At 38.8% G+C, this 12657-nt stretch overlaps 1 protein-coding gene across 1 annotated transcript; it reads right to left on the reverse strand.

Moving 5' to 3' along the window:
* Positions 1-474: 474 nt before the first annotated feature.
* On the reverse strand, positions 475-8429 carry agtr1b (angiotensin II receptor, type 1b). Its single transcript, XM_047349038.1, has 2 exons — positions 8191-8429; positions 475-2269 (listed from the first exon to the last, which is right to left on the reverse strand). Exon 2 carries the CDS (start codon positions 2165-2167, stop codon positions 1076-1078), a length of 1092 nt encoding a protein of 363 aa, XP_047204994.1. The 5' UTR covers positions 2168-2269; positions 8191-8429; the 3' UTR covers positions 475-1075.
* Between the last annotated feature and the right edge of the window lie 4228 nt (positions 8430-12657).

Consider the following 12657-nt stretch of genomic DNA (forward strand, 5'->3'; position numbering starts at 1 on the left):
GATACCCTCTAGAAATGCTGCAGAGATGAACAGCTTAGGTGGGAGAAGAAGATTAAAGTCTGTTAATCGTGCGCTCGAAAAAAAAACTGGCCTTCTTAAAAACATAGCAAGATTATTACATTTTTAAGCGAAAACATTAGGAAGTCCCTTGTGCGGTTTGCCACATGCCCATGAAATGGAAGAAGGCACTATAATCAGTCAGTCAGTCATTTTCTACCACTTATTCCATAATGGGTCACAGGGAAGCTGGTGCCTATCTCCAGCAGTCTATGGGCAAGAGGCAGGGTACACCCTGGACAGGTCGCCAGTCCATCACAGGGCAACACACAAACAACCATGCACACACTCATTCATACCTAAGGGCAATTTAGAGTTACCAATTAACCTAACAGGCATGTCTTTGGACTGTGGGAGGAAGCTGGAGTACCCAGAGAGAACCCATGCATGCACGGGGAGAACATGCAAACTCCATGCAGAAAGACCCTTGGCTGGGAATTGAACCTAGGGCCTTCTTGTTGCAAGGCAACAGTGCTACCAACTGCACCACCGTGCAGCCCGCACTCTAATCAAATGAAACCAATTTAAAATGTTTTTGTCAACATGCAAACAGCTATTTTTTGGAAACTAACACACTGGATAGACTTTTCCCAACAATTAAACACTGTGGTGGCAGCATTATGCCGTGTTTCAGAAAAAGGTATTCCTAATACATATTGACTCAGGGGGCTGAATACAAAATTTATGCCACACATTTCAGATTTTTATTCAAAACAAATTTAAATCATGTATCATTTTCCTTCCACTTCACAATTATGGGCTCCTTTGTGTTGAAAATTTCAATAAAAATATATCAAAGTTTATGATTAAAAAATGTGACCAAGACAATATGTACTGAAAGTCTACATCGCTTAAGGTAGTGATTGTCTGTTAGTCTCTTCCTTCTAAATGTTTCACTGCTCATACTTTACAGCTGAGGATTTAAAACTTTGGATGTGTCTGCTTTTAACCTCTTCAGTACAGACTAAAACAGAGGGCAGATCAATTGTACACTGTTTCTTGTCTTTGGCCTTTTTTGTCATTTGACATCACAGGAAATGTTGCTTTTGACTGTAAGACTCAGTGCTTCAGAGGCCCGAAAAGAAAGAGCACTCATCTTGGAGCTGATGCTTGGATGAGGCCTTGCAACACCGCTTGGAGAGCAGCGCAACAGTCGCAGTAAGTTATTGCGAAAGTTGCGCCCAACAAAGCTGTACACGATGGGGTTGACGCAGCTGTTGAAGTAGGCGATGCAAATGGTGAATGGCATCGCAGTATCAATGATTTCCAGAATGGTGCAGTTGTCCATCAGGATGAGCTGAGTGAGCATCTGTATGAAGTGGAACACCTGGTGGGGTGCCCAGCACAGGAAGAAAGCAAGGACAGCTGCTGCGAGCATGTGCAGCACCTCGTCATCCCGGGAACAAGAGCTTTTCTGAATGTGCGTAACCTTCAGCAGAGCCCGCCCAATCAGGCTGTAGCAAGTGATGATGATTACAAAGGGTATCATGAAACCCAGCAGGCTTTTCAGGAGGCTGATGCCCAGGAGGAGACCGTCCAGCATTTTGGCGTCTTCGTCTGTAGCGTGCAGAATGCCACAAACAATAGTTTTAGAGTTTTCAATATAATGGACATCCCTGGTCAAGGCTATTGGAATGCTGAGTAAAAAAGCAAACAGCCAGATCATCATACAAGTGATGCGTGCATATACCACGGTGCGGAACCGCCACGACCGCACAGGGTGCACAATGGCCAGATAGCGGTCAATGCTGAGCGCTGTGAGGAAAAAGATGCTTGTATAGAGGTTGAACATGGCCAGTCCGGCGGTGGTCTTGCACAGAAACCCTCCAAAAGGCCAGTGGTAGCCCATAGCTGCGAAGGTTGCCCACATGGGCAGGGTGATAAGGAAGGTGAGATCAGACACAGCGAGGTTGAGGACAAAAATGTTGGCCACCGTTTTGAGTTTCATGTAGCAGTAGATGACCGCCACCACCATGCTGTTCCCGATGATGCCGATGACAAAGTTAAAGACATAGACGATGGGCACCAGGGTGAAGATGAACTTGTGGCTTCCAGACATGCCACATGTCAGGTTTATCCCTTCTGTCTCGCCTTTGGTTAGATTCTGCATTTCCCCCCCTTTTTTTGCAGGGCCTTTAATGCAGGGGACCGTGTCAGCAGGGGTGCGTCTGTGGCGACTGATACAGGCCTTGGGCGAGGGCCTTGGCACGTCCTATAAAAGAAAATGCAACAGAAATGTTACAGACAGTCTGCGAGAGGAGCCATCATTACTGCTGGCATGGTCCATAAACGCTAATCCACACGAGCACCCATGAAAGTGCTCGCCCTACACCAGCTCATTAAAGACCTGCACATTAAACCCATCCCGAAGCTTTATGTTATTTCTGTAAATGAAGAAGCCATGAGAAACAGATGTCACATGTTATTCAATATTCCAAAAATGTCCTTTGAAAGATCATTATTCAGACAGACTGTTTTCCGCTTCCTCCTCTAATACCTCCCTCAGCTAATGAACAGCGAAATGGGTGGGGGATTTGGTGTTTATCAGACTTGTGGACTGACAGCGCCCAGATGAATGTTTACACCCCATGTTATGACCTGTGTTAATTGAAGGCTTTTGTGACAAATCACCAAGCTTGGATGACAACACCATTAAAGGCAGAAGTGCGAGAGGGAGCAGAGAGGAGAGGGTTAAAGAGCTCAGAGGATCCAGTCACCGCAAAAAGACCTGTCATGTTTGAAACCCTTGGCGTGCAGAGATACATCGCACCCAGCGTGAGAACTTCTAATCAGCACACACCTAAACAAACAGGACAGCAGGGATTCGGCTCTGTGGAAACTTCACTCTGTGAGAAAATCAAACCTGCGTGCCACAGAAAATTTGCCCCAGGGCTGGTTCTTTTTTTTTTTTTTTTGCTTAATTTGTACAAGCAGAATGTGAGATGGTTGTAAAAATAAAAATTTTCCCCGTTTGCTGATAGACTTTATGTTTAATAGAAAAGCTTAGTGGGTGTCATTAATGGAAATGTTGCAATAATATTAGCATAAGGCGTGTGTATGTAACATTTAAGCCATTAAGATGGCTTCTGTTACTATTTATGACCAAATAAGATGTTTGTGGATTCATTAAACCAGGCAGACACGTAGAGAGACATATGCTCAATTTAGAGCTCAAGAACAGGTAAATTGCGTAAGGATGCTATAAAAGTTAAATGGGTGGATTTGGGAAAATTAAGTTGAATGTTTTGTGAGACAAAGATAAAAGGCAAAAATTGAATCATGTGAGTACTGGTTTGATGAAACTGTGTGTTTTTTGCCACAAGATGGTGCTCTAGCAACATAATTGCAGTTCAATGTTTTCTTTTGTCTCAGTACAGAACACGGTAAAGGTACTGCATTGTCAGATCCAGGCAAAAATGTCTACTTGTGTATTTGTTTAATTAGAATGAAATTTTGGCATCACACCTCTTTGAGGAACTGGGTTCCTTCTGCCCTCTGCGTGGTGTTAAAGCCATCTGGGGTCTGAATTGAAACGCTTTTGTTTCAGATTTGTGGATCTCTTCATTTTAGACCAGATTTCAATGGATGAATACGAGCAACAGCAGTATCGGTTGCAGATGTGGGTATTGCGTGCTGAGTGTGGAAGTTGCACGCGTGCCAAGGGCAACACAATAATGAAATATCTTACAGAGTTTCCTGCACAGACCTGTAATGGTTACAGGTCAGAGAGAGAGCAGAGATCTCGTAGCTGGGATTTTCTGGGCACGTTCTTTTTTCAGTTTGTGTCTGTAAATTCAAATTCATTTTTTTAAGGATAACCATATCACAGGCACATACCATTATCTAGATTAAGACTACGGTGCCTTTCAAATGTATTCATACCCCTTGAAAGCTTCAACAGTTTATTGGGATTTTAGGTGACATAACGACACAAAGTATTGCGTAATGGTGAACTGGAAAGAAAATAATCCATAGTTTGGTAAAAAACAAAAAGTATGCCATGCCATTTTTCTTCAGCCACTTTGCTCTATTACCCCTTAATAATATTAGTACAACCTTCAGAAGTCATATAACTGGCAAACAGAGTTGTCGAGTGTAATTTAATCTCAGTATAAATCCAACTATTCTGTGGAGACCTCAGAGGTTTGTTTTGAGAATATTAGTGAAGACCAAGAAACATAGCAGGCAGTAGGGCTTAGGATGTGTAGGATGAAGTTTAAAGCGGAGTTAGGTTACAATGTAATATCCTAAACTTTGATCATCTCACAGACCACTGTTCAGTCCATCATCTGGAAACAGAAAGACTGTATACCTATAAATATGTGGCTGACCACCTAATCTGAATGGCCAGACAAGGAGAGCATTAATAAGAGAAGCAGCTAAGAGGCCCATGGTAACTCTAGAGGAGCTGCAGAGATCCACAGTTCAAGCACGGGCCATTTATGGGGACACAGAAAGCATGTGAAAGAAGATTCTCTGGTCAGATGAGATTTAAAGTTGCTTTTATTCAGCAGGAACAGGAAAGCTGGAGCCATTTAAAGGGCAGTACTGGAAGAAAACATGTTAGAGGCAGAAAAAAACATAAGACTGGAGTAAAGGTCCACCTTTCAGCAGATCAATGACCCTGGATTTACAACCAGTTACCATAGAAAGGTTTAGATGAAAGCATTTTTATGTTTTAGAATGACCCAGAATCAATCTGATCATTTGTAGCGAGACTTGAAAACTGATGTTCTAAGATACAATTTATTATTTCTTTTTTACTTCACAACTATGCACTACTTAGTCTATCAAATAAAACTCCAAATAAATGTACTGATGTTTGTGGTTGTTACAAGACATGGTGTAAAAAATGTTTTAGGGCCTAGAGATCAAGTGAATCATTTGATGCTGAGAGCATTTCTGATGACCACAAGTGGAAATAAATTTAAAACATATGCACTGAACAGATTATATACCATTACAGGATTAGTTAACCACTGGTATTTTTCCATGAGGGGGATAGTGATAGTTAGAGCAGTGCTATTTAAAGAAGGGTTAAAGTCATTGCTGCGCGCACACTTATAAGAGTCCTATAAAAAAGGTGAGGTGGCTCAGACAGAAGGTTGATCGGAAGTAGGTTAATAAGCGATGCTCTGTCCAGTGAGCTTCAGCTCCGAGTGAGATGACACATTACTGAACGACAGCCATAAACCCCAGGTGACCACACACAGGAAGGTAAACATCTACTTCACAAGCTCCATGAGCAAGCTGCATCCGCTAAGACAAGACAAAGGGCTGTGTGTGTTTGTGCCTGTCTGTGAACACAAAGCTGCTTACAATGAGTGATAAAAATCTGGATTTTCAGGAAGTTTGGGTACATTTCTGACCCAGAATTTACGTACTGATAGATATCTGAGTGACACTGTAGTTGCAACATTCCACATCTAATCCTATTTTGGGGGTATTTAAATGTGTCTCTTCCTGTGTGAACTCATGGGAATCCTGCTGGAGAAAGTAAGCTGGGCTGAACAGGAATGAGGTTCTCATCAACTGAACTATTCAAGGCTGTAGCACGAATCTCCACTGACATGAGCACCATTCTGGTCAGCCATAGGGAGAAGCCAATGAAATCTCTGGCTGATGGAGTTAATGATTTATACAAAACCCATTAGGAAGCGAGGTTCACCATCCCTACCCGACTGTCTTCTGATCGTCCTCTCATTTCAGCCTTGTTTGGTCAATAAGAAGTTCTGCAACAATGGGTGCTTTCAACTCTTCATATGCTGTACATCTTAACATCTTAATGGAGCACAAATTTACCTCGACTGTCCACAAGTAAACAAGCCTGATTAAAACTGCACCACTTTGTAATTTATCTATTCCTCCTTGGGGATTAATTACGAGGGCATCTAATAGTAGACTCCTACCACTTTCCTCCTTTGTCTCAAATTACAGTTATTATTAAAATGGCACTTCAGCCAAAGTTTTAAAAAAAAGTATTGTTTTAAAGTATTTTGCGTCTTTTTGTGTAATAATATAAAGAATATAAATGACAGCATGGTCATCACCATGCTCATTTTATGCATGTGCCCATGAATAGATAATCTGTGAAACAGTGGAATTCCTGATCGAATTTCAACGAAAGCTGCGACTGTTACCTAACAAGGTGCCTAAAGTTCTACTTTAGAAAACAAATGCAAAAAAATCTGACTAGAAGTCCGTCCGTCCGTCCGTCCGTCCGTCCGTCCGTCCGTCCGTCCGTCCGTCCGTCCGTCCGTCTCTCTGTCTATCTATCTATCTATCTATCTGTCTATCTATCTATCTATCTATCTATCTATCTATCTATCTATCTATCTATCTATCTATCTATCTATCTATCTATCTATCTATCTATCTATCTATCTATCTATCTATCTATCTATCTATCTATCTATCTATCTATCTATCTATCTATCTATCTATCTATCTATCTATCTATCTATCTATCTATCTATCTATCTATCTATCTATCTATCTATCTATCTATCTATCTATCTATCTATCTATCTATCTATCTATCTATCTATCTATCTATCTATCTATCTATCTATCTATCTATCTATCTATCTATCTATCTATCTATCTATCTATCTATCTATCTATCTATCTATCTATCTATCTATCTATCTATCTATCTATCTATCTATCTATCTATCTATCTATCTATCTATCTATCTATCTATCTATCTATCTATCTATCTATCTATCTATCTATCTATCTATCTATCTATCTATCTATCTATCTATCTATCTATCTATCTATCTATCTATCTATCTATCTATCTATCTATCTATCTATCTATCTATCTATCTATCTATATAATTTAATTTTATAAGAAATCTAAATAAAAACAAGTGAATTATTTTTATCTTACAGTTGACACGCTTAATAAACCTTTAACATTGATTTATTACATTTTGAGGTATGCCATCCTAATTTCATATGAAAACCAAACGTCTTGGTTGAATGAATAAAGCAAAAAATAAATCTATGTCTGCCAGGGGTATGAATAAATCTGAGCTTAACTTTTAATAGCTGCATAATGTAAGAAAATCATGAGTGTGATTTTGTTGATTGCGGCAATGTCCATTTGTTATATTGCACAGAATGATTCTGCTTTGATGACAGCAATTTAATATATCCTGCAGCTTAAAATACTTATGAAGATGAAAATTTGTGCCTGGATTTTATTTGTGTTCAGATATTGTACCCTAGTAGGTGTTTATGTTTCGCAATGTCCATGGTTTCCATAAACTAACTTGGGACTTGACTTATGGTTGCAGCAGAGCAGCCCATGGAAACTTTATGCTTAAAAAGTTATGTCCACAGTTGTTTGTTTACAAAGCTGAGCTCACATGCGACCTGCACAACTTAATAGCACAAACCTCTGCTCATGAAGCTCCATTAATTTCCAGTACTGTGCTGACAGATCTGTTTATAACAACATGAAAGATAAGAAGTCTTTTTCTCACCTACTTATTTTTAGTTTATTAGTGGATTACTTTGCTGCAGAGCTTTTAAACTCCCTTGGTTATAAATATAGGAACATCAAAGGCAGATGAAGCATCTAGAAAAGTTAGCAAGTGAAGCAGGAATAGTCTTTTAACAAATTGTTCAGGCTTCATTATTAATTTCCTTCTCAGACAGGCTCAAATTATTTTCCTCCAAACAAGGCTCTCTTACCCTATGAGGATAACATTCCTCATAAATTAGGCATTTTAACAGGCTTGCGGCTTCTGTTTTATCAGGAAGTGAATCTAGTCCACCTGGGTCTATGAACCCCCTAGTTTGCATAGGTTGCATAATGTAATACAGAGTTCCCCTATACCAATTTTAGAAACTACAGTAGACACTTTGCAGGGCCTTCACACGAAGAACCTAAACAAACAGCAACAACGGGCCTTACCAGTCTAAATGGTGATTACATATAGCATAGTTATCATAGGATGAATATTATTCTTACTGTCAGCTTTCTGCCCCGGGAAAGTGAACAACTAACTGACTGCCTGAATAAAGCTACAGTTATTTAATTACTAAAAGCAGCTGAAATTCAGAAATTTATGAGATAAGCTTCTGCGCTTTGGTTGTAGTGTGATGGTGTGAGCTCTTACCTGCAGCTGTAGAACCAGGAGGCTGTGTGTTGCTTTCAGAGCTGGACGAACCGGGAGACACAGGGAGATCACTGCAGAGTGCCAGTGTCTGCCTGTGATTTAACTTAACTCGTGGAGTGAGACTAGCAGGACTACTGCCCGACACACAGACAAACCCCCTCCCCACGCTTGAAAAACTCCCTCGCTCTCTCTCTCTCTTTTCCTCACAAACACGCACACACTACAATGATAAATAGAGTTTATAGGAGCCAGTTAAGTTTTGTTCAAGCCATTCTATACTTACCCAACAGTCCATAGTCACACTAGCAAACAAACAGCTTCACTGAACTTCTTGCACAATATCACCTCCCCTCCTCCTCTGTTTTGAATATGTCCTTATGCTTGCTTTTAAGACCACATTCTTTTGTCTTGACCGATTTAATTTAAAAAACGCTGTCGTGCATACATTATTTTCATATTCTTGCCACTTCTGGACCCATGACCATGAGGTAGTCTCATCATAACAACACTCTGTCTGTCGTCCTTGACTCATCCTGAGAAGAACAACCAGGTTCTGATTATGATGGACCCTGTCATCATAGGTTATTAATAACTGCTAAAAGCTGGCTTGCAGTTTGAAACAGGTCATATTGTTGTATGATGGGGTGTGGGGGACATGTGAATGTAATTGCATTAGATGGTTTAGAAGAGCCCCTAAGTCATAGAAGACCCAAAAAATAACTAAAAACACCATTGAAATTTAATTCCTAGATGGTGAGTCAAAACCTTCAAAAAGAAATAGATAAATAAATAAATGAGACTGGGATGTCACTCAAAAGTAACTAACCCGGTCATGAAGCAGCAGAACACTGTGATTACACCTCATTGATCTGAGTATACACTGACTATCCAGATCAGGAGCGTATCAATAGTGATATACAGACCAATTCAATGAATTAGAATATTTATTTATGGTTATGAATATTTATTCAAGTTTATTTAAGTTGATTTATTCCAATAACTAAGGCACCAAGTGAAAAACATATAGGTTAATTACACACAGACTGATGTTTTCAAGTGTTTATTTCTGTTAATTATAATGATTTTCTGCTTACAGCTAATGAAAACACAATATTTAAGATTAGAATGTTAACTCAGATTAATAATAAAAACATTAAAATACCGAAAATCCGCTTAATACCTGCTTAAACGTTATTTACAAATATACTTTTAAACTGACAAACAAGTCTCATCAGAATGCTTATTCTAATTTACTGACTATGACCTTACATAAACTTCAAAGAACACAACTCAATAAATTCTCGACAAGCTTTCGGCACCTTTAGTCATTATGGTCCAGATCTCCCTTCCTCAATATCTCGGACTAGTTTCAACATTATCTAGCTTTAAAAGCAAACTCAAAGCATATTTATTTTCTCAAGCCTTTTGTTAAGCTTATGTTTCTAGCTTTGGAAATCCTTATCTTTCCTGTTTTTATTACTTTTATATTTTTCTTGATTTTATGGTACTTCGTTTGCTGTTTTTTTATTGGTTTTTCATTGTTTTATCTTTGTTTTATTATGTGTATTTGTCTGTTTTTAGCCCATTGAGTCTATGAGTGTCATATGACATGGGCTTTATAAATAATATTTTACTTAACTTGACATTACTCATGTTCAGACCCACTTAACACATGTTTTTCACATAGGCTGCATACATGGAAAGTTCGGAAACTGTGATAGCATCTTAAACATTTTCTCACAACAATAGCTGCTTGAGTTTTTTTTTTTTTGACACTGTTTCCTATTTCTTCACAATATTAGCTTATTATGTTAACTCCTAAAAGTAAATAATATTTATTGGAGTCACATGACCACATTTCACTGCAGTAGACTAAAATTATAGAGAATGGCTTTAAATTAACAGTTTACTAAAATGTGTAAGAAATATCTTCAGTGTGGATATGAATTGATGCATGGTTGGTATGCTATGTCCCTTGCCAGACAGCTTTATTTTGTGTCCTAAAAGTCAGATACCAAACAACCAAACCTGCAAAAGTATAAAATGATGAAGACTTAAGTTGACTAGCACATCTTCTGTGTCTCTCTTGCAGTATATGAGTTTACTAGCCTTGTGCCCCAATCTGAATTTTTTGTATTGTGAAGAACTGAAGCCTTTGATGAAACAAATGATTTCAAGCAGGATCTTTAGCACCAAAGGAAGAAATCTGAAGCCACCCACTTAGAGAAAGCCTAATCCAGCTGCATTACAAAGGAATGTCTATTTTTAGGGACAAACTTCAGGTTCCGCCAGGCACTAAAGGTATTTATCTCTCACGATTTTCACTTTCAGGATCCTGATAGGTGTTAAGACTTTCAGCATTCTGAATCCACAGAGTTTCAGTAACCAAAGACTTGCAAATGATCAAAGCCATGGACTGAAGAAATAGAAAGGAAAAACAAGTACCTAAGTTGCTGTAGAGAGTGCATTTGGTGGCTTTTCCTCACCCAGGTGTGGCCTTGCCATATAAGAGTGACCATGTTTCATGCAGTGTTCTATAAGTGACAACATTCTAGAGGCTGCACAAGGTCAAAACGGAACTGGTGCAAAGGTCTGGAGACAGTTTTAAAAATACAATGATACGCAGGTGTAGGTTTCTTCGGTTTTATACCTCATATTTCAGGGCAGGGCAGGTTGTGCCAGAGCACTTTATCTCACTTTGCACAGCAACAGAGCCATTTACACCTCCATGGAGATTACGATCCAGCTTCATTATATCTTGAGTTACTGCAAATGATAAGAATCATCTGTTAGGTTGGTCATGTATTGTGTCAGAGCACCAAGCATCTGTGTGATATAATTTCCCTGCAAAGTCTTGCTCTATGCTGCCATATGAACAATCAATGGCCCGCATCTGACCCAACAGGACCTCTCAGGAAGCGAAGACGGAGAGTTATGCATTGGGCACTGAATCTCTAGCTGCTTTCCACAAAACACACATTTCTTTGTGGGGACAGGATGTTGTTGCAACACCAAGCACTATAGCAGTGATTTATACTACTGGTCTGCAAGCAGAAACAGATGTTGATGATTTCAAAATGGAGATTTGTGGGAAGATGATGTGGGAATAATTATCTCTTCAGGGATGGTGCCTTTTTAGAAGGGAAGGTGGGTGTATGTGTGAATTTGTTGGTGGTACAACAAATCAACAGTGACTCTAGATCCAAGACATTTAAAGACATTTTGTGTAACCCTATGCAATTAAAGTGTTTACTTATTTATTTTATTTATTGACTGTGTGATGCATCATTTCTGAGTGAGTATGGCCAGGAACTGGACAAGGCTTCATCTCTTATGCTCATACCCTGGAGGTGTTGTATTGCTTGATGCTCTCGCTAATCAAATCATTCTAACAAGATTAGGTTTGTTAGTGCTTAAGCTGTTGTAGAATGAATTGAGGTAATTACTGGCAGCACAGGGACACAGGTAACACCCAGTAACACAGGTAGTAAAATACCAAACCCAATGCAGAGCCACCTGCTAAAGAAACACAATACTGTGCGAGGCATGAAGACTGATTTCAGACCGTACAGTGTTTATCTGGATTGAGTAAGAAGCTGTTTAATCTCTTTTCCAGATATGAAGAAAACAAATCTCTCCACTCCATACTATTGACACACCTGGTAAAGATGTGTAAAATAAATCTTAAAATAAATGAATGTTTTATTGTAGTAACATTATAATGCATCAGCTCTTCAGGATTTTATTTTAACCTCCTTTACCATCCTCCTTACTTTTTGTGCCTGAAAGATACATTTGGGTCTATGTCCAGTATTGTGTTATCACGGTCTGGTTGTTTTGAACCTTTTTAATCATTGCTCTGACTGTATAATCCATGTAGAAGAAGGATTTACATCCATTCAATATGGGCATCAATGTAAGAACTATTCATTCTGTACTCTAGAATGCATTTAAATAGTTTGTTTTCCACAGTGAAATGATTATAAAACTAGCAAATCCAATACATTTCAAAAACTAAAGAATATTTAGTTTAATCCACACAGGGTCAAACTTAAACATAAAAGGTCACATCAACATTTGTGCTCTAGAGATTAGATGTCGTTCAAGGCAATTAAAGGTAGACCTTAAAGGTTCTAATGATGGCTTACTTGAAGAACATGTTTTCTTCTCTTGAACCTCTGTGTCATGTAATAATTACATCCAAGTGAAACAGAGAGCTATGGATTACTAATTAAAAATTTCTCCATATTGATCAACTTAAAAAAGTAAAGTCTAAATAAATGTTACGGGTGCCAATAGTTATGGCATTGGTGATTTGCTAAAGAAAATGTAGTTGGATAGTGTCCCCATTGAATAAACGTAATTTTATTTTAGGACTATTTATAAAGTTTTACCAGACTTAAATGTGAACATAACACTGGCAAGCGGATCCTCAATGGTATCTATCAAATTTATGTTGTGTGACCA

The sequence above is a fragment of the Girardinichthys multiradiatus genome, chromosome 21 (assembly GCF_021462225.1).
Source record: "Girardinichthys multiradiatus isolate DD_20200921_A chromosome 21, DD_fGirMul_XY1, whole genome shotgun sequence".
Lineage (NCBI taxonomy): Eukaryota > Metazoa > Chordata > Actinopteri > Cyprinodontiformes > Goodeidae > Girardinichthys > Girardinichthys multiradiatus.